Below are 21,875 nucleotides of genomic sequence, written 5' to 3'. Positions count from 1 at the left end.
CTGGGGTACAGGTGAGTAGGAAATCCCCCAAGCTTTGGCTTTAAGAACAAAGGTTCCAGTCCTGGGGCCCTTACTTTTCGGCTATGTGGTTTTTTACAAGCACTTTAACTGGGGCCTCAGTTTCCTCATCTGTAAATGGGAACAGGAATTCCTACCCCTTAGAGCTCTGGTGTGCATACAGAGACCAAATGGCCCTACTAGCCTTGTGTGAGTGTAGGAAAATCTGGGCGGCTCCGGAGTCTTTCGACAACAGGGCAGCGTCACCCTGATTTGCGATCCCCACAGGGAAGCGGCAGTGCAACTCGAACCCAAAACAGGCGCTGTTTCCGTCTAGGCCTTCTGAGGTAGGACTAAAACCGGCGTCTGGAACTGAGAAGCAGTCTTCAGACCTTGGAGGCACCCCTGGCAATTAAAGGGAATGAGAAGGCAAAATGCTAAGGCTGTTTTGCCCCATTCCAAAATGGAAGGTTTTTGGCTTCACGATGCTCCTCATGTTCCCCTCCCCATTGGCTAGCTGAGAATTGGTTTTCCCAACAATGCAAGCGCTGACTGGTCGATCCAGGACGGTTGCTAAAGCGATTGGCGCAGCCGCTGTTGGAGGGCATCTCGCAAATTTTTAAAAAGCAAACTAGATTCAAGGAAGAGAAGGAAGTGAGGAGAAAGCGTGAGGTAGAGGCGGGACCAAGGAAATGGCATCCCGCATTGGTTCATTAGAGACTGAAGGGCGGCTCTTGAACGGTTCTGACTCGTAATTAGAAGGAAAAGGGAGTGGGTACCTACGAAAAGCGGCAGAAGACCCTGCTTTCATTGGTAATCCTAGAGGAGGTGGAGCGTCTGCGGCAGCTGATTGGTGAGCTAGGTGAGGTGGGCGGGGTTCCAGGCCAGATTTTGTTGTGAGGGTCGGTTGTCAAGCAGCGACCAATCAGGGCAGGGGATGGAGGCAAGTGGGGGTCGCTCTTGGAGCAGAGCCTCGGCCTCCGGAGCCGCAGCTGCAGGTAAAGTGGAGAAGGGGGCGAGAGGAAGATGGGTCTGGGGACTAGGCCGAGCCACGCGGGGCTGATCGGGCTGCAGGAGAGAGCTGGGGCTTCAGGGGGGCTAGAGACTACTCCGCAGGGCGTGAGAAGAGGGAGGATCTGGCGAGGCTGAGGGATCAGCCCCAGCCTAGAGTCAAGCGGGGCTGGCCTGCAGGCCGGAGGGGGAAAGCCCAGGAGGCCGGAAGCGGAGCTGGAGGTCCACAGGAGGATGGTTAATCAGTAGGGGCCGGAGAAACAGGAGCGCGAATGAATGGGAGACGCAGATAGCGGTGTCGAAGTGTGAGAGAGAGAACAGAGGGTCTGGGAAAGGGAATGCCGGCGAGACGGTTCCTGGGAAAGAGGTGAAGTGGCTGTGGGAAGCGGGTGGGAGACTCCATGAGGTGGCCTTTTAGAGTTGAGGAGTCATATCGACGACTCACGCCCAAACTGGAGGCTCAGCTCCCAGCTCTGGGAATTTAATGGGGCAGGTGTAGTTCCCTTGCCAGGAGCCAGAAGACTGGACCCTTAGGGTCCTCTTTGAGATCGTCACCAGAGAGGATTTGAATCGTTGTCGCAGGATTGCCCTTCATAAATAGTCCTCTAAGCTTAGCATCTGACTCCAACCTCCATTCTATACATCAGATGAAAACAGTGATTCCCAGAAATCTGAACTGCAGACACCTAGTCTTCCCCGCCCCACTGCAGCTGCTACACATTAGACAGCCAGCATCCTGGAAAGCAGAACCGCCTCCATCATCTCTGCTTCTTTTGTTCTGTGTTCTAAGTCATTCTGCCTGAGGTGACCCCTCTGCAGATTGTCAAACTCAATTTGCAGTGCAGCTTCTGGCTCTGGCAGCTTTGGTGGGTATCACTGTATCAGGCAGCCTTAGTGATGATCCAGGGAGCTGCTCCTCATACTAAGTGTTTCCTAACACGCCATCACCTCTGTTTTCCAGCTAAATGTTGAACTGAGATGGCTCAAGCCTGACATTCCATGATCTGGGATCCTAACATGTGGACAGGCTGCTGCTATTGCTGCTGTGGATGATTTAAAAGCACCAGGCAGTCTAAGGCCAGGAGAAGAGGCATTCCTTCTGCCTGGATGTGTGGGAACTCCTTGCCAACTTCACTGGTGGATCTGGGGGTGGGGATCCACCCCCACCCCACGAAGAAAGCACAGTCCATTTTGTAGGTGAGGCTTCAGGTGCCAATCCCTGAAGAATGGCCACCCCTGTGGTCACCAAGACAGCCTGGAAGTTGCGTGAGTGGTTTTCATTTTTCTTTTTCACCCAATTTATTATGTTAGCTGTGTATTGTTCGCCAGCTCGTACTCAGCTTTATCTACTCTTGGTGCGTTGTTTTTTGTTTTTGTTTTGTTTTGTTTTTTGGTACTGGGGATCGAACTCAGGACCTTGCACTTGGGAGTCAGGCGGCAGCACCACTGAGCTAAATCCCCGGCCCTATCTCCTCTTGGAAGAGAGGGAGACCCCCAGACTTTGTTGTGAGATAGACCAAGATGGAAATTATAACTGGCACCTGTTAGATTGGCAGTGACATTGAGCAGGTGACTTAACCTCTCTGAGGCTCAATTTCCTTGTCTGTACAATGAGATAATCACACCTAACATTCTATAGTTGCTATGAGATTGAAGTAAAATCATGAATGTAATACAGTACTTAGTGTAGGATTTCCAGTTAGCCTGATAAGGAAGAATGGGGTAAGAAATCCTGAGATATTCTAGGCATTTTGGACATCTTATGAGTCAGACTTCCGTGGCCAGGTGAGAGCATCTTGAGGTAGGGGTGGAGAGGGAGGAAGGGGGGAAGGGTAGGCAGAGGGATGCTGACAGGGCTCTGGAATGTAGCTGAGCAAGAGCTCAGCCCTCAGCTCTATGCTAGTGGATCTAAACACTTTGATATAAGAGCCTCTTAAAAATTATTGAAGGCCTCAAAGTGCTTTTCTTTATTGAATTTACACCTATCAGTATTTACCATGTTAGAAACATTTCTGGGACTTTTAAAACACAAGAATATAGGGCCAGGGGCCCAGGATTTAGCTCAGTGGTTCCATTGCCTGCATTGAAAGCGCTAGGTCCCGAATTTGATCCCTGGTACCAAAAAAAACCAAAAAGAATATAGGGCCAGGGATTTAGCTCAGTGGTACTGAGCCTGCCTTGCAAGCACAAGGTCCTGAGTTCGATCCCCAGTACCAAAAAAATAAATAAAATGAAGACTTAGTTTGAAAAACAAAACAAACACAAGAATATATAATCAAATGTGACACTATTTGATGTCACCACATGTCATGTATCTTCTAGAACGCTCTTCTGTATGCTTGTGAACAAATGAGAGCACAAAAGCCAAACACCATGTTAGTATTATTATGGAATGATTTTGTCCTTTTGGGCCCTCCAAAAGGATCTTGAAGATCCCAAGTGTTCCCCAGACCATGTTTGCAGAACTGCTCTGCATGTTGGCACCACAGTGAGCCCTACCCCAGCTGTCACTTGTTGGCACAGACTTGATGTGTTCCACCTGGTCACACTCTGCTGCACTTCCCTTGGCTGTTTCCATGAGCTGGGGGTAAGGCTCCACCACTTTCCTCATTTATAAAGTAGAGGTGTGGGCTATTTTCAAATTGCTCTTCAAAGCTCTGGGGTTTGTGAAGAACCCTTTTATGGTTCTCCAAGGAGGATATACTTTGTATATACAGAATGGCTTTGGTTTTATCAGGATTATATATCCATCACTTAAACAGCTGGTCTTTCCTGTACATGAGCCAGTGAAGGACAAACTAGACAAAGTCACTATACAATGGGAGTCCCACTTGGGGAGACCATCAGGCAGGAATTGAATAATCACATCCACCCATTTCCAATCCTTCTATAATTACAGGCTGGTGTGTGTGCTTTCAATTAGCAGATGAGGATATGGGATGAGGCAGGGAATGCATGAACAGCGAGTGCAAAGGCTCTGAGGTAGGAAGCTTGTATAACAAGGACTTAAAGGAGGCCAGGACCTGTGGCACAGTGGCAGGGAGAATGTGGTGCCAGATGATGCTAGTGAGTTCTGCAGAGGCTCATGTCCATAGCCCTTCTGAAGTTTTGACCTTACATTAAAGGCAAGGCCAAGCCCTCAACATATTTAACAGGAAGTGATGTGATGTGACCAGGTATATTTGGCATCTGCTGACAATTTCTTGTGCACAGTGGTTTCCATGGTTATAAGATGTCTGAGGTGCTTGAAGCCATAAGACCTCTGGCTCCTTGAGTCTGTAGACTCTGGTAGGGATCAGAAGGTATTTGGCCATCTTAGGTCACTGATGCCCAGTTCTTTGCATCTTTCTTCTGGGACACAAGTCCTCAGCTCCTCTGGCCAGAAGGCAAAGTGTTCCCCAGCTTTGGAGCCTGGGAAGCTGCTGAGGGCCTGCACCATGGGGCAGTACAGCAGCTGTCACCTGTCCTGCCAGAAGACACACTGAGGATTTTGATCTCTTGGCATTAGAATCAGGTCCCAGGCATGGGCATTGGTAGTTGGTGCTCTTCAAGCCAAACTAGAGGGTTAGCTCTCAGCTGTGGCCCACACCACCTCTGCCCATCTGGTCAGCTGCTTAGAGGAGAGGAGCCCTTATCTCAAGTCTGTGCCTTTTCCAGCTCCTTGCCCGGTCCAGCGTCCATCCAGTCACACTGGCACTGAGGCAGAAGGCTTTTCTCTCATTGCCCACAGCTTCCGAGGGCCAGGCCTAGGAAGTACTTGTGTTATGAACTCATGGCTAGGGTCCTCGAGGGTCCTCCAGAGGTCCCAAGGCCCAGTGAGGTGAGGCTCGGCCAGAACTTCCCTGGGAAGTGGAAGAGCCAAGGCAGATGATGGAGGCCTCCAGATGGGTCCAGGGAGAGGGCAGTGCAGACAGGGAGTAGCTTCTGAGAAGGGGACAGGGCTCAAGGCTCGAGAGCAGAGTGCTTAGGAAACAGGTATCCTGTTGTCTTACTGGGTTGAGCAGAAGCTCTCGAACACACAAATGTCTGTGGCCAGGGCCCCATGCCTGTGTCCCTACCATGTCCAGAGGACAGAAGGCTCTGCGGTTGAGATGAGCACTAGAAAAGGGCCCAGCTTCTTTGGATCCAGATGGCTGATGTCTGATCCTGCAGGGAGCTCTCGCCCTTGCTGGGCTGGGTACTGCCTTGGCCAGTCCCACCCGGGAAGTGTCAAACCCCTAAGCATCTTTGATAGCCCCTCCGAGTTGGGCTACTGAGCTTTCCTGGACCCTCTCTAGCTTCCTTGTGGTCTGCAGCTTGCACCAGAGTCACTTGGGCAAGGTGGAGTCTGAGCTGGGGTGGAGGATGGGCCCTGCAGAAAGCTGTAACACCCTTCTCCTCTGCATCACCAAGCCAGCCTCCCAGCTGCCTCAGGGCATCAGCACCTGGGATTTTCCCTCCCCTCTGTGGAGAGACCTGTCTTTTCTCCTCCTCCTTCCTAGGAAGAGCTCACCCAGGGACTGGCCCGGCCTTGTTTTGTGCCTCTCAGAGCCCCGACAAGGCCCCTAGAGGTTCATGGCTGCAGCCCAGGGGTTCCTAGTAGCTGCCCACAGGTTTATCTCCATCTCTGTCTGGTCAGCCCTCCCCCGACTCATCTGCCTGTCTGCTGCCACCTCAGGGACCCTGTGGCTCCTCTGTATTGCTGACCAGTCCTTATCCTGCTAACAGCCACAAGCACCCGCTCCCTCCAGAGCAGGGCAGGGCCCTGTTCCTAGACCTTCAGCACCCCATGGGGCAGCACCATTTTCTTCCCACTTAACAGGCAAGGGCCAGCCTTCAGAGTCAGGTGACTCCGACTTGTTTGAGGCACCTAGTGGAGCTCAGACCAGCCCCTGTGCAGCTCAGTGGTATTATTCTTCTTTTTTGAAGTAAAAAAAGAAACAATAACTTTTGGCAGGTAGTCCTCCTCAGTATCTATGTAGGATTGCTTCCAGGACCCCTGTGCCCAGACACTGAGGTTCCACAGATGCTGAGTGGCTTGATGAAGTGAGACAGGCTTTGCACATCACCAACGTGTGTCTTCCTGTGGACTTTTCTGGGTTACTTATGGTACCTGGTACAGTGTGAGCGCTATGTAAATAGTTGTTACCGTGTATTATTTAGGGATAATGATATGAAAAGTCTGTACCTGTTCAGTACAGATACATTTTTCCCGCCAAACATTTTTAACTGTCAGTTGGTTAAATCTGTGGCTGTGGAGGGCTTGGCCACCTGTGCAGTCCGTCAGTCTACTACCAGTTAATGTGCATAAAAAGGAGAGCTCAGGAGGCCTTGAGGCAGGACCAGAATGACTGAAATCTGAGGCTCAGTGGTCTTTCAGCCCTGAGAGTTTCCAGTTCCATGGCTGTTGGCCAAACAGAGCTGCTCCTCCTCCATATGGGCCATCCAAGCCCTCTGACTGACTTCTTTCTCCTTTTCCATGTAGAAGAGATTGTTGCCCATGCCAGCAATGTGTCCTCGCTGGTGTTGGGCAAAGCCTCAGGACGGCTGCTGGCCACGGGTGGGGATGACTGCCGAGTCAACTTGTGGTCCATCAACAAGCCCAACTGCATCATGGTGAGTCTCAGGGACTGTGGCGGGCTGGGGAGCAGGCGACTTCTCAGGCACCATAGAGCACAAGACACCCATCCTCTGGGGCCAGCCCAGGCAGGGAATGGACACAACACCCTGTCATACAACTCCCGGCTATCTGTTCAGGAAGGCCCAGGACGGCTGGGTGGTGGCCAGCTCTCAGGAATAGGGGAGCCACCTGGCTGTAGGACAGAATTTGAGTTTGCATGGGAAATCCAAATAAGCCCCTGGCCCACGGCTGAACCAAAAGGCTGTGCCTCCTGCCTACCCTGTCACCTATGTGGGGATGGTCATTTTGATTCTTTCCCAACCTCAGTCCACAGAAGGGATTTACAGGGACTCCATTGAGCTGGTTAGGGACCTAGTTCTTTAGTAGTATCTTTTCCTGGTTACACAACCAGATGCAGGACTAGAAAGTGCCTTCCAAAGCAGGAAAGCATAAAGGAGGAAAAACAAAATTAATCACAGACAGTTCTGTTTTCTGAGACCAGTACAGTTGGTATTTTGATCTGTGCCTCTCTAGGTGATGAAATACACAAATACTTGCACACACATACATAAAAAATATCTTCCAATTACTATCTTACTCTTGTGTAACCTGGTCTTTTAGACTTAACAATGTTGTGAGAATTTTCCTATGTCAACAAATATTCTTTTACAACACAATCTTTAATGTCTTCCTGGTATTCCACTGTAGGGATGAGCTGTAATTAGCTTCACCATACCCTGTTATCGGCATGAGTCTGATTCCAGGTTTTGGGCTCTGCTAAACCACACTGTGGTGAGCATCTTCATCTACCCAGACCTTTCAGTGTGTTGGTGATCACTACATGTAATCCAAGGGTGTGTGCTTTTTAAAAAGCTTTCAAAACATCTTGTCAAATTGCCCTCCAGAAACCAATCTACATTCTCACCAGCAGCATAGGAACCCGGCCCCCATCCTTGCCAACACAAAGAATTATTATTCTTTTGACTCTTGATCAAATAAACATAAAGAAGAAATGGTAGGAGGTGACATTTATCAGTAGAAACATAATCACTTCAGTGTTCCTATTAGACCTACCCAGCCCGTAGCCCGTGTGCCTGTCTTCACTAAGGACAGAATTGAGATTCCGTTTTTATTTTACTTTGTAGTTTTTAAGGGTTCTTTCCCTCTGAAATGCCAGTCACATACCCAAGTTGAAAAAAATCAAAAGAGATCAGAAATAGGACCTGAACTGACCCATGCTCTTCCTCCCAGAGCAGGCAGTGAAGTCTGGGCCCTGGCCATCAGCTTTCTCTTTGGATACCAGATGCAGCCTTCAGGCCCCCAACTGGCCTTAACTTGTACCTCTGTAAAGCATCCACCCTGGCTTTGGGTACCACAGAGCCGCTGAAGTCTCCCGCCTGGGCATTTATATCTGTGGTGCTAACTCTGCAAATGGTCTCCTTCATTTATTTGTTTACCTTTGAATAAATGAGACACTCATGTGGCTCAACATTGAAAATAGAGTGAACAGTAGAGTCTTTCTCTCTTCCCTGACTCCCTGCTGTGTCCTTCTAGACTTACTCTGAATACAGACAAACAAATGTATTATCTGTTCCCTCTCCTACTTTTTTACACAAGGGGTATCATACTGTATACACCATTCTCCACCTTTTTTCACCTGAAAGTCTCATGGAGATTAGTATCTTATCAGATTTAAAGTTGTGGCTTATTGTTTGTGGTATGTATGGGGATTGAACCCCAGGCCTTCACACTGAACTACCTCTCCAGCCTTTTATTTTTTGAGACAGAGTCTCCATAAGACACTAAGTTGCCCAGGCTGGGCTTGAACTTGCAGTAATCCTCTTGGTTTAGGCTCCCAGAATGCTGGGATTACAGACGTGTACTGTCACACCCTACTGTCTCAATCCTTTCAGTGGTTAAAGAGTTTTCCATTGCATGGGGGACTGTGGATACCACCGCTTAGCCAACAAGATTCACTGCAGCAGATAACCTTGGGTTTGTGTTGTTTCATGGGCTTGCACACGGTCAGGGCTAGCTCCCCAACATGGAATTGCTGGTTTGAAGGGAATTTGCCTTTCTAACATGGATGGGCTTTGCCCAGTTGTGGTCCAGGGAGTTTGTACACATTCAGACCCCTGCCAGAGCTGAGTGGGAGTCAGACAAGCTGCATGTAAGTATTAGGCCTTGGGGGTAGATCTGCTGAGGAGCAGGTCCCCTCTCCAATTCCCAGTGGAAATGTCATCTTAGCAAGCACTGATGGAGTCACCATTGTCCCTTGAGATGGCCAGGACCAGGCAAAGAATGACAGACACCATGGACTTAGTTTCCAGCCTCCTGTCCAGAAAGCTGGAGATGCTGGTACCTACCACCCTCAGAGTAACCGGCTGAGGTGCAGCCCAGCCCAGCTCTGCTTGCTCTGGGTGGGTGAGAAGCCACTTGTCTTCCAGCAGAAACACTCCTAGGCCCCCTAGGTCCTATGGCAGGGTTCCTGCCTGGGCTGGGAGCCCCTGAGCCAGGAACCCAAAGGGGTGAGATGAACCTGCCATGGCTTCCCCGCTGAGTGCAGTGCCAGATAGAGTGGAGATGCAAGCCGCTTAGGCAGTGGTCATTTGGATTCAGGACCAAAGGATTGGTGTCCGTTTATCTTTTTTTTAGACAGGGTCTTGTTATGTAGTTCAAGCTGCCCTTGAATTCTCTATGTAGCTCAGGCTGACCTGGAACTCAGTGATCACCTGCCCCAGCTTCCCAAGATCTGGGATTACAGGTGTGCACCATTAACACCTGGCTAAGGCCCTTTCTTATCTTGATGAGCTGCTCCCCATCCAGAGGCCCAGGGCCATTTCTGTAGCTGACACCCATACCAGGAACACCAGGGGAGGTGGTTGGAGGATGACTGGGGTTTTGCTGCCTTGTAGTCCTGGCCACTGTGGCTGGGAGAAATGACCATGCAGAAATGGTCTGCAGGAGGGGCAGGGTGTGGCCCGATGAAGCAGCCTCCCTTCCTTAGCTACTCCTTGCTGAAGACTTTCCTCGGGACCCCAAATTTGGGACAGCAGCTAGGGGGTATTCCTACAGTGCACTGAAGCTGCTGCCCTCTTTTCACAGAGCCTGACAGGTCACACGTCCCCAGTGGAGAGTGTCCGCCTCAACACCCCGGAGGAGCTCATTGTGGCCGGCTCCCAGTCGGGCTCCATCCGAGTCTGGGACCTGGAAGCTGCCAAAAGTAGGCCCCTTGCTCACTGTCCTCCCTCAGATGCCTGGGTTCATTCTTGGGCTCAGGCAGGGTTGCGCCGCTATTTCCATCTGACCAGATGGTGTGATGCCCACCTGTCTGTTAGCCTAGCAGCAGTGTGGGGTGCTTTCACCTCAGCAGCTGGCACTGAGGGGTACCAAGAATGTCTGAATGAAAAAACCACGAAGAAGGGCACATTCATGGGTGGGAGGGTGTGGATTTGGAACCTGGAAAGATGTCAGCTGCTGCAGGACACATGGGTGAGTGGGTGGCTGTATGAGGGGAGCTGTGAAGAACTGGGGTACAGGTCCCCCAACTCAGGATGGCCCACACTGAGGCCTGCTCAGTTACTGCAGGGACATGTGCCTCATGTGGCTGGATCTTCTGTTGCTTGTACTGTTTGTCTTAATTTAGTTTTTCTTGATAGAATTTTTTTTTTTTTTTGACACCAATGGAGCAGGGTTTCATTTTTAACTGAGAATCTGGTCCAGAATCCGAGTAGTGGGCAGCCCCAAGGAGACTCCAGAAGGCTAGGTCTGGTGGTGTCTGGGCAAGACAAACGCTTAAAGGTGGAGTGGCCGGTGTCCAGGGTCACAAGTCAGTGCGGGGTACTCAGGAGCCTGAGTGTGGTGAGGCAGTGCCCTCCCAGGGCTTGGGCCTCCGAGGGAGCCAGGATGCTTGGGGTCACCATGGGTGGCCATGATGTGGCGCTTCTCCAGCCCCAGGAGCTCCTGGCCTTGCTGCATCAGCTGCAGAAGCTGCGCCAGGGTCACTAAGGCTGAGGGAGACCTGGCAGGGGTGAGGGGTCCAAGGGCCCAGTTGATAGATATTTAAATGTGTGTTTTAGAGTCCAGGACAGGTGGTTCTAGAATCAGTCATGATGGAAAGAGGAAGCCTTTGTCCCGCTCCTTCCCATTCTCCAAACCCTCACCTTTCTGATCTTCGCCTCTCATTGTGCCAGTTGGGTCCTCTTTGCTAAACGACAGGATGACACTGCAATCTCTTTTTCTTTTCTTTAATAAATGTGTACATTAAATACCTCCTACTGTGGCAGACAAAGGTTTGGCTCTCACAGCCACCCCAACCCTATGTTCACATTTTTTTGTGCCTCCCAGTATCACCATTTAAGTGGTCAGTGTTTTTTGTTTGTTTGGGGTTTTTGTTTGTTTGTTTTTTTGGTTTGGTTTTTTGTGACAGGGTCTAGCTGTGTAATCTAGGCTGGCCTTGAACTCACTGTGTTGTCCAGGCTAACCTCAAACTCATGGCGACCCATCTGCCTCCGCCTCCCAAGTGCTGGGATTACAGGTGTGTAGCCCTATGCCCGGCTGTGGTCAGCATTTCTGCTGTAAGGGCAACAGGAATGTTATTCACAACTGGTTACATTTATTTCTTTTCTTTTTTTTTTTTTTTTAATTCTTTTATTGGTACATTGTAGGTATACAACACAATTACATTTCTCATTGGGAATTGTACCTTTACATAATGCATCTTGGTTCTTATTTTTTCCCCATTCCTAACCCTCCCTTCACGCCCTCCACCCTTTCCTATTTACAAAAACTTTATTTCCATTTTTTCCATTTCTCATCATTTTTCCTTTCCCTTCTTTCCTTTCCCCTGCACTACTCCTACCCCTTTGGACCTTTTCTTCCTATTTTACATTATTGATTATTGATTCTAATCATTGGTACATTTTAGGTATACAATATAATGACATTCATCATTGGAAATTTGCACCTTTGGTTACATTTATTTCTATAACTTTATTTCCCTGGAGTTAAAAATTGTTCCTCCTTTCTTCCCCACTACCAATTCATCCCAGATTCTCAACCAGAAGAGTAGACTTCCTCCTGTTCCCTTCAAGCCCATCCCATCACACAGGTATCTCTTCTCAGAGCTGTGTTCCAAAGGTCCTAGTGCCAGGGAGCATGGGGAGATGCAGCCCTCCTGACCCCTCCTGTGACATCATCTTCCTGTTTTCCTCTTCCTGAGATGGAGTCCATTGTCCTGTGGCTTACTGCGAAAGGGTGCTTGGCAGGCACAGTATTAGTGGCTGTCCCTGACCAAAAGTGACTGTTCTACCCCTGTCTTTTCAAGTTTGATTGTAGAGTCCTGGGTTGGAAATAATTTGTCCTCAGAATTTTGAAGGTACAGCTCCATTGCCTCTTAGGGTCCGGGATCACTGCTATTGTTAGGCCAGATGTTTCAGGTAGTATCTGCTTCCTCCCTCCCTGTCTTCCCTACTCCAAGCTTGTAGGATCTGTGTCCAGTGTTGTGATGTTTCATGGCCATGAGCCTTGGTGTGGGTCTGTTTTCATCCCTGAGGTGGATCCTCCCTGGATCCTCTCAGTCTGGAACTTGCCATCAGTTCAGTGCCCCTAGGAGTCTCGCTTTCCCTGCAGGTGAGCTGCCTCACAGGCTCAGCGGCCATTGTCGTGTGGCAGTAGGTACAGCACTGCCGGCCCCACAGATTTATCAAAAGAATCTGGAAATCTGAACATTTATGTGGAATCCACCCACTTTTCAATGTTGCTGGCTGACTCTGTGTTTTGTAGAACATGGCACAGGCCAGAATGGAGATGCAAATGGAGCTTCTGTTTTTGCCACATCTGGGTGTGCCAGGCAGGAAGTGGTCTTCAACCTATGAGAGTCTAGGTTTTTCTGAGGCTACCTTTGCCAGACAGCCCCTTGTGCCTGACTGAACCTTACAGCCTCTTCTGGGCCTTGCCTCTGGCCCATGTCCACGTCTGCTGCAGGACGGTGCCCATCGGCCATGCAAACCCAGCAGTGAGGTTCACTCTGCCCCAGAAGAGTAGTGGTCTTATGCAGATGGTCTTCAGGAAAGATAGTGCCCCTGGGCCTCGAGTGACACTTGCCCACCCTGAAACTGTCTGTTGAAGAATGACAGAGTTCTGGGACCCCTTGAGGACAAACGAGCTGCACGCCTTGCTTCTTGGCACATGGCCCTGCTGCCCAGCCACACCAGGACCAGGGCTGTTTGGTTCAGGCACCTTTAGCCTCAAGCAAGCTACAAGGAGCATGCCCAGGATGAGAAGGCAACCAACTTGGGTTTAGGGCAGCCCCCAGAAACCTCTGTGTGGACCTGAATCCCAGCACATGACCATTCACAATTCACTGAGGAACAAGGGACCAGAGGGAGAAGCCAAGAGTGCTGTGTCCCCATCCCAGGCCTGGTTAGCCACAGGATTTCACTCATAAGGGAAATGTGAGTGATTCCTTGAGGGGCCAAGAAATAGAAACTGAAGACCTCAGCTTTCAGGGCACTGGCTCCCAGGTGGCTGCTGCGCAGGAGCTTGTCACACACACAGGCCCCAGACCGCCCGAGAACCTGGTTGGTAGTGGGATGGGCCCTATACCCTGTATTCCGTAAGCTTCCAGCAGGTTCTGATGCAGAGCCAGGTTGGCAGGGCCCTGTCATCTAACAGAACCTGGAACTTGAACCTTGGTGTCAGGACTCCCACCCCTGTGCTCTCCGCTTTGCCATCTGCTGCCTTGAGTTGGGGGCTTCCCAGATGGAAGAGAAGCTGGCCCTCAGCAGTGGTGCCAAGACCTCAGGCCACCCTTACCCCACTTGCCAAAGCATGACAGTGACAAAAGGCCAGGTGCAGAAAGGGCTCAGAAGGAGCCACTCATCATGTTAGCTGCCTTGAAATCAGCCCAGTGCCGGAAGATTCAGGCAGAGGCCATGCAGCCACTCCACTGGGAGGCTGGGAAGTCCCTGCATAAGGCAGGCACACCTGAGTGCCCTCTACTCTGTAGTTCCAGGGTCCTCTGACCAAGTCCGGACATCTCCCAAAAGAGTTGAGCAAGCAGGGGCAGAAGTCAGGCTGGAAGAATGTGGTCCTGCCGGCTTTCTACAGCACAGCCAGAGGGTGAGGGTGGGCCAGCCAGCAGATCCCACAGAAGGCAGCGTGTGCCCTAAGAAGCTGGCCCATGCAGGGGCAGGACCTGCCACAACTGCTCAGGGCAGGGCAGGACTTCAGGCTCCTGGCTGGGAGATGCAAAGTGAGTGGATTAGGGGTGGTATGAAGTGGGCAGCATGTACCTGAGGCTCCTTAGGCAGCAGAGGAGTGTGGAGCCCTGGCAGCACAGACCAAGGAGGGACAGCTGCCCAAGGCTGATGTGGCTGAATTGGACATTCATAGGACAGATGTGGCAGGCACCTAGTCACACTCCCTGGTGTGAAGGGACACAGTCCCAGCTCCAGCACCCGATGGCCTGCTGCAGAGGGAACTGAGGCCGCATGGAGCATGGACTCTGTCCTTAAGGCAGATGAGGACGACAGCAGCCACTTTTATTCTGCTGTCACCGAGTTCTGCCCTGGGCTTGTGGCCCCAGCATCGATTCCTCCCTTGCAGGTGAAGCATATTGGAAAGGATGCTCCTGAAGTGGCAGAGCTGGCCCAGTTTCTGGCCCTGCACACCACTCTTCAGCCTCAGGCCAGCAGCTGCACTCTGAGCCCTTGCCTACCTTCTGGAATGGTTGGAGGGACTCAGTGACCTAATGCAGTGACATTGCTTAGCCTGCTAAACACTACGAGTGCTCACTAGACATCCTGGGGACAAGGGAGGTGCCAGATGGCCACAGATCTGGGTGGTGCATTGTCACTGAGGCCAGAGAAGGAGAAGCAAGACACATGTTCCCAGAGGAGGAGGGAAAAAAAGGTCCAGTGTGGAGGATGGACAGGAAAAATTATAACTGGCACTTAGCAAGCAGTTGGTGCATGCCCAGCCCACGTTAAGCACTTCATTTTCTTACTTGGTTCTGACCATAACCCAGCTTGAGGCTCAGAGAGAGTGAGTATCCAAGGTCACACAGCAAGCAAGGAGCAGAGCCAGGACTGATCCCCGTCTTTTCTGGCTCCTGAGCCTAGGCCCAATGTCAAGGGAGGGAGAAGATCACACAGTAGACTTCATTCAGTTTATCCAAAGCTTGGCTCTCAGCACTCCTGTGTCTGAAATACTACGTTTGGAGTCTTGAACACAAAGAGTCCTGCCACAGAGAACTCACTTATTTCACCTTCACTCAAACCTCAGAGTGGCTGGACTATCACACTCCTTGACCCCAGCACTTGTGGGCTGATCAATTTCATCCAAACAGTAGAAGTAAAAATCTCTAAAAGCAAGACAAATGGAACAGATTTGAGTGGTGCTAGAGGATGCCCTGAGACAGTGCACAGTTTTGCCACTAGGCTGGGCCAGGCGTGGCCATGGAGCTGCTGGCAAACTGGAAGGGTGGCAGATGTGGCTTCCGGATAGAGAGGTGATTGGTCCCAGCCTAGGATGTGTCCTCCTAGTTCTCACTGCCTCCACTTGCCATGACAACTACCCTCACTATCTCTCACTTGGATAGGTGTCACCCCAAGGCCCAAGTGAGCATCCAGCCATGCCTGCCCCTTGACCTCACTTCCATCTACCTGCCAGGGCCCCTCATCCCCCACCCACTGACATCTGCTATGAAATCACCGCCTCCGAAGAGCCTTTCTGGATTTCTTTTTTTGATCAAACAGCTGCTCCCAGTGCTAGAGTTTCTCCTCCCTCTCTCCCTCTCTCCCTCTCTCCCTCTCTCCCTCTCTCCCTCTCTCCCTCTCTCCCTCTCTCCCTCTCTCCCTCTCTCCCTCTCTCCCTCCCTCCCTCCCTTCCTCCCTTCCTTCCTCCCTGCTTCTCTCCCTCCCTGGCAGTCTCAGGTGGGGATGTTTGCCCTGCAGACACCCACGGGGCCTGGGCTGTATGCAGTTGTCCTGCTCTGCCACTCTGGGGGCTTTGCTCACCCAAGCTCTGAGGAGCTGGGAGCTTGAGTAAAAATAGGAATGGCTGTCATTGCAAGGGAAGCAGGAACACTAGTGGTTATGGTGGTGGAGCTCTAGCTGATTTGTTTCCCATGCATTTACTACTGAAACACATGCACAGACGGGCCCTGCAGCCCTGCCTGTCTTCCATCTCACTTGCTCACACCATGGCCTCTGCTCTCTTTTGCCTTCTTAGTTCTTCGCACACTCATGGGACACAAAGCCAACATCTGCAGCCTGGACTTCCACCCTTATGGCGAGTTTGTGGCCTCTGGTTCCCAGGACACAAACATCAAAGTGAGTTGCCTCTCTGGGTAGCAACTTGCCTGACGGGTGGGCTTCCATCTGCATCCTTCCCCCTTGATACCATCCACACCTGCCCTGTGAATGGTACATGCAGGCATTCGCCAGACACTGGGGTTAGAATGCCCAGCTGGGGTGAGTGGTGTCCAGGCCTCTGTCATTATGACTCTTGAGACCTGGAGGGGCCCAGAGCCCTCTCTCTGCGCACAGCTGCATTCTGCCCTTGGGCCAGGGTCCTAGTCATGACCTCTTGTGACACTGCTCCTCATCTCTTCTCCCCACAGCTCTGGGACATCAGGAGGAAGGGCTGCGTCTTCCGGTATAGGGTAAGGATGGCACCCTGTCAGTCTGTATGACTAGTATTCGGCATTTAGTGTGGGGTGGGGACTGCAGTCCATTGTGGGCGAGACATGGATTATGGTCTGGAGCGGACTGGGATGCTGTGGGTGGCCCATCCCAACCCCTTGGCTTTCCACCAGTCCCCGGATCATAACCGTGTTTATCCAACTGCTCTGCACTTGATTTTGCAGGCAGGTAACTGGCGTTAGGTGAGAGAGGTTCTGCTCACATGAGTTTAGCAGCACTGTGCTGAACCATTGCTTTTGGAGGTGTTCAGAGCCTCTGACATTAAAAGATGTCATTTAATTCTCCCAAAGGGGCCATAAAATACTTCCCAAATGGTATGATCATATTGTGTCCTGCAGGCTTGGGAGTCTGTGGCTACATGTGGAGAAATGTCCCTGTCTGACATCTCCCAGCTGGGGCTTCCTCTAAGCCTGTTCCCCAGGAAGGCACTGTCGAGCCTAGGGTAGAAGAGCTGGGGAGAGGCCTGCCTGGCCCAGGTCCCCGGGTGAGCTCCATGCACTGTCCTCCTTCCTCAGGGGCACACCCAGGCTGTGCGGTGTCTCCGCTTCAGCCCTGATGGGAAGTGGTTGGCGTCAGCCGCAGATGACCACACAGTGAAGGTAACTCCTGGCCAGATGTGGGTCTGGGGTCTGCCGATCACACGCTAGCTGAGTCCTCGCCTCCCTCCCGATGGGGCTCACATGCCCCAAGTCTGTCCAGGGTGAGAGGTTTGTGGACAAAGAGCTGGGGCCAGATTAGGAGAGTGGGAAGCCAGATGCCTTGTTTGTCCCTGACTGCCACCTGCCCCACCCCCAGCTCTGGGACCTGACTGCTGGCAAGATGATGTCCGAGTTCCCTGGTCACACGGGGCCTGTGAACGTGGTAGAGTTTCACCCCAACGAGTACCTCCTTGCTTCTGGCAGCTCCGACAGGTGAAGAGCTAGGCACATCTGGGACTGGTGTCCCACCCCATCTCTGTTCCGTCTCTCTGTCCCGAGATGCCATATGCCTGAGGAGCCCATGTAGACTGAATTGGCCAAGCCAGGATTGCTGCCTTTTCCCATCTCTCCCCCAACTGTAATTCCTGGATATGTTTTCACGGACAATGCAGGGTCTGAGGCCCCAGTGGATCCACCGAACGGGGAGGTCTGTGGCTACTAGAGCCCTGGGGGCAGGGCCTTTGGGCTCCGCCTCAGTCATGCTCACCCTCCCTCTGGCTGTGCAGGGCCAGACCCTACCACAGCCGAGACTCCTATTGGCCCTGGCCCCAGGGGCTAGGTATCTGGAGAGAAGCTGGCTTCTCAGGCCAGGGGCCTGTGTGGAGGCCTGATGGGCGCTGGCTTTTGGGCACAATGTAGCTCCCTTTGTAGGACGATCCGTTTTTGGGATCTGGAGAAGTTCCAGGTGGTGAGCTGCATTGAAGGAGAGCCAGGGCCTGTCAGGTACCAACAGCTGCATGAGTGGGCCCAGCCTTCCCCTCCCCTCCTCCAGGCAATAGGATGGGGGATGGAGGGACCTTTCCTGTCCCCGCTACTGCTTTCCCTTTGTCCTGTGCCCCCCTGATTTCTGGGGTGGCAACAGGCTAGGTACCCCAAGACCCACAGCCAACTCTCGCCTGGCCCAGGAGTGTCCTCTTCAACCCAGATGGCTGCTGCCTGTACAGTGGCTGCCAGGACTCACTCCGTGTCTATGGCTGGGAGCCCGAGCGCTGCTTTGATGTGGTCCTTGTCAACTGGGGCAAGGTGGCTGACCTGGCCATCTGCAATGACCAGCTGGTGAGACCAGGGCACCCACCACCCACCTCCCCTCAGGCCTGCTCCTTCCCACCTATCCTGCTAGGGCCTTCGCTCCAGGTCCAGCCCCAGCTCTTTCATTTCCCAGATAGGCGTGGCCTTCTCCCAAAGCAACGTCTCCTCCTACGTGGTGGACCTGACGCGAGTCACTAGGACAGGCACAGTGGCCCAGGACCCCGTGCAAGACAGCCGGCCCCTGACGGAGCAGTCACCCAACCCCAATGCCCCACTCCGGCGCATCTACGAGCGGCCCAGCACGACCTGCAGCAAGCCCCAGAGGTGGGGTGCTGGGGGCCTTGGAGGGCATGGGGGACCCAGGGGTGGGCCTGACCACAGCCTTTGATGCCAGGGTGAAGCACAACTCAGAGAGCGAGCGCCGCAGCCCCAGCAGCGATGACGACAGGGACGAACGTGAGTCCCAGGCTGAGATCCAGAATGCTGAGGACTACAATGAGATCTTCCAGCCCAAGAACAGCATCAGTGAGGCCACTCTCCACCCTGCAGCCCTGTGTCCCTGTCTCATGGCAGGGTCCTTCCCGGGGATGGCCTTGCTGTGGCCTTGCATTCCCTTAGCCACGTTCCCAACTCTGCCTGGGCCCAGCTTCTCTGCCCTTGTCCTATGGTCCTTGCTGGGCTATGCTCATGGACTGAGGGTGGAACCTGGACACACAGGCAGAGGTCAGCTGGACCCTCAAGTGCCACAACCCCTGCCCTGAGCAGAGGGGAGCCCACTGAGCGTGTGGGCTGGGAAGGACAGGGTTGAGGGCTCCTGGGTTCAGGAGCACGATCGCAGTGCTGGGGAAGCACCTTCCATGCCCACATACTAACTCACAGGCAGGATCCCTGAGTCCTCAGCATCATTTGTCCCTGCAGGTAGGACGCCACCCCGAAGAAGCGAGCCCTTCCCAGCACCCCCTGAAGACGGTGAGTCAGGCCAGAGCCTGGCCTCCAGGGACGCTGCTTCCCCAGTCTTCCCCTGTCCTGTTATGACCTCCAGCCTCTCCCCCCGCTGGATCTTGTCCCTCCACCTGCTTAAAACGCCTACTATGTCCTGGGTAAGGTCTCACTGACTAAGTGTAAGCAAAGTAGGCAGGTGCTCTCGGCCTATGCCTGCCTGAATGTGTGGGACAACAGCAGACAGATACCCACAGGTGTTCTGCCCTGGACACGAGAGGACAGTGGGGCCACTAGGGGCCACTGAAGATGGAGCTGGGGGTGGGTAAGAGGGCAGGGGCAGGTGACCCTCGCTGGAGACAAGGAGGCCCAGAAGGCCCTGGCTGGGAGTTTGGGATTTATAGTGGGAACATCTCAGGATGGAGAAAGGGCGTGGAGCGTTCTCCATAGCAACCCTGACCCCCACCTGACTTCTCCTTATGGGATCAACTGTCTTCTCATTTGCTTTCTTGGGGCTGGGTTTCCTAAAAGCCTCTCCCTCCTCCACTTCCAGTCTGCCATCTACCCACTAATGACCCCTCCCCACCCACACTCCATTCCTAGTGACAAGATGGCTCTGAAACTCCTGGGTCCCCAGACAACTACGGATGGCCCACTTCTGCCGTCTGCCTCTCCAGAACCCCAAGCTGCTGATGGTCTCCCCTCTCCAGTTCTCCCTGGGCTCCCTACTGTCTGCTGTTCCATCCCCAACTACAGATGTCACCCAGAGTCTTCCCAAGCCCTGCCCTCTTCCCGCCTGTCCCTTCTCCTGGCCTAACCCAATGATTTTTTTCTTTTGTACCCAGACGCAGCCACAGTGAAGGAGGCAGCAAAGCCCAGCCCAGCTATGGACGTGCAGTGCGCAATGCCAAACGTATGTCCAAGCAGAGGCCGTGGCATGGGGCTCGAGGGGCTGCAGGCCCCTCCCTTTTGGGAGGTGAGGGGAAGCCTCAGGCCTGCCGCCTGCTGAGCCTCTGCCCCCTCAGCTCGAGGTCCCAGTCCAGCCCCCAGTGCTGACATCCACGCCTACACCCAAGGGTGAGCCTGCCATCATCCCTGCCACTCGGAATGAGCCCATTGGCCTGAAGGTCTCTGACTTCTTGCCTGTGAGTGGGGACTCAGCCTGAGAGGGGCAGTGGTAACTGTGGGGTGAGGGCAGAGCTGTGCTGCCTGCTCCCATGCCAGCGCCTGGGCCGATCCCATAGGCTGTGAAGATCCCCCAGCAGGCAGAGCTGCTGGATGAAGACGCCATGTCACAGATCCGCAAAGGCCACGACACCATGTGCGTGGTGCTCACCAGCCGCCACAAGAACCTGGACACCGTGCGGGCTGTGTGGACCACAAGTGACATCAAGGCAAGTGCCCACCCCTGCCTGGGGCATAGCCACACTCCCCCCTCCACCTACTGCTCGGGTTTAGAGCTGAACTGAAAAGAGGCCATATGTGGGGTGGGTGAGCCCGGAGGTTGCACCATGGCCATTTCCTCCTGCATCGTCATCACTGGCTGCCATCAGGCCCCCACTGTCCCCACCCCCCGATGGTGCTCTGTTTGCAGACATCCGTAGACTCTGCTGTGGCCATCAACGACCTATCAGTGGTGGTGGATCTCCTGAACATAGTCAACCAGAAAGCGTGAGTGGCCGAGAGGGTTGGGGAGGGGTTGGGGCCGTGGAGCCGCCTGTCAGCGCCACGCCCGCCCGGCCTCTCCCCAGCTCCCTGTGGAAGCTGGACCTGTGCACCACCGTCCTGCCACAGATCGAGAAGCTTCTGCAGAGCAAGTATGAGAGGTAGGAAGGGAGGCCTGCTAAATGAGAGCTCTCCGGGGACTGGAAAGATCTCAGGGCCCTGGGAGGTGGCTGGGAAGCATTGCTGCCCTTCTACCCGCAGGGTGGTCAGAGTGGAAACAGGCCTGTGTGTGTGTGCCTTGTTCTCTGTCTGTCTGTCCCCAAAGCTATGTCCAGACAGGCTGCACTTCCCTGAAGCTGATCCTGCAGCGCTTCCTGCCCCTGATCACAGACATCCTTGCTGCCCCGCCCTCCGTGGGTGTTGATATCAGCCGTGAGGAGAGGTGAGAGCCAGGCTGGCTGGTGCCCAAACAGCTTAGAAAGCATATGTGTCATTTGAGGCCGGGGCCAGGGCATGGGATCGGCATAGCCAGAGCCTGGGTCCCTGCATGGGCTGGCTGCGCCCCCAAGCCTTGGGATGGCCAGGGGATCCTGGGCCAGTCTTCTTTGAGAAGGCGTAGAGTGGCTAGGACAGCAGAGGCCCCAGGGCTGCAGGGGTGGGGGTCATGGTGGGTGGGCATGCTGACCTCCTGAGTCCCTGCCCATCTGCCCCCAGGCTTCACAAGTGCCGGCTCTGCTACAAGCAGCTCAAGAGCATCACTGGCCTTGTCAGGAGCAAGTCCAGCCTGAGTGGCCGCCACGGTAGTGCCTTCCGGGAGCTGCACCTGCTCATGGCTGCTTTGGACTGAGGGATTCAGTGAGGGGCGCACCCAGCAGCCCTCAGGGCCTGGCCTCCCTCCTCTTCCCTGTGTGCCCACTGGCCCATGAGCCTCTGACTGTTCTCTACTGTTCCTGAGGCCATCCTGGAGGTGGCCGAGTGGGCCCTGACCGTGTTCATCCTTCAACAGCTGCCCTGCTTTGCCCAACTCTTGCTTCTTGGGGCAGCAAACACAGCCCCTGGGCTGCTGCTATAATTTATAGGCAGATTTTATTAAATTTGTAACTGTTCCCTGTTTCATTGTGTGAGGGTCATCCTCTGGCCATGCAGCTCACCTATCTATGGTGGCCTTCCCTGGTCTCTGCCCCTCCAAGCCCCAGAGATGGTGCGCTAGGCTATGTGGGCAGCAGGGGG

The 21,875-nt window shown here is 53.3% G+C and overlaps 1 protein-coding gene across 6 annotated transcripts; it reads left to right on the top strand.

Annotated features, from left to right (window-relative positions):
• The first annotated feature begins 630 nt into the window (after window positions 1-630).
• Window positions 631-21,758, top strand: Katnb1 (katanin regulatory subunit B1). 6 transcript variants are annotated; one of them, XM_021256993.2, is made up of 20 exons: window positions 631-850; window positions 1,970-2,274; window positions 6,473-6,603; window positions 9,713-9,830; window positions 15,842-15,942; window positions 16,233-16,274; window positions 16,830-16,913; window positions 17,110-17,225; window positions 17,664-17,735; window positions 17,918-18,068; window positions 18,175-18,365; window positions 18,436-18,566; window positions 18,960-19,010; window positions 19,826-19,893; window positions 20,006-20,125; window positions 20,225-20,374; window positions 20,575-20,651; window positions 20,732-20,806; window positions 20,971-21,087; window positions 21,360-21,758. In XM_021256993.2, exons 2-20 carry the CDS (start codon window positions 2,235-2,237, stop codon window positions 21,490-21,492), a joined length of 1,968 nt encoding a protein of 655 aa, XP_021112652.1. In that variant the 5' UTR covers window positions 631-850; window positions 1,970-2,234; the 3' UTR covers window positions 21,493-21,758. The 6 variants fall into 6 exon arrangements, with proteins under 6 accessions (XP_021112652.1, XP_021112655.1, XP_004843199.1 ...); XM_021256996.2 differs by having other exon boundaries at window positions 676-859; XM_004843142.3 differs by lacking the exon at window positions 631-850 and adding an exon at window positions 866-995.
• The last annotated feature ends 117 nt before the right edge of the window (window positions 21,759-21,875 follow it).

This window comes from Heterocephalus glaber, unplaced genomic scaffold (genome assembly GCF_053883595.1).
Source record: "Heterocephalus glaber isolate CG9 unplaced genomic scaffold, H.glaber_assembly_v1.0 deba00000071, whole genome shotgun sequence".
NCBI lineage: Eukaryota > Metazoa > Chordata > Mammalia > Rodentia > Bathyergidae > Heterocephalus > Heterocephalus glaber.
The sequence above is the reverse complement of the archived record's forward strand: the minus strand, read 5'-3'. Positions and strand labels throughout refer to the sequence as shown.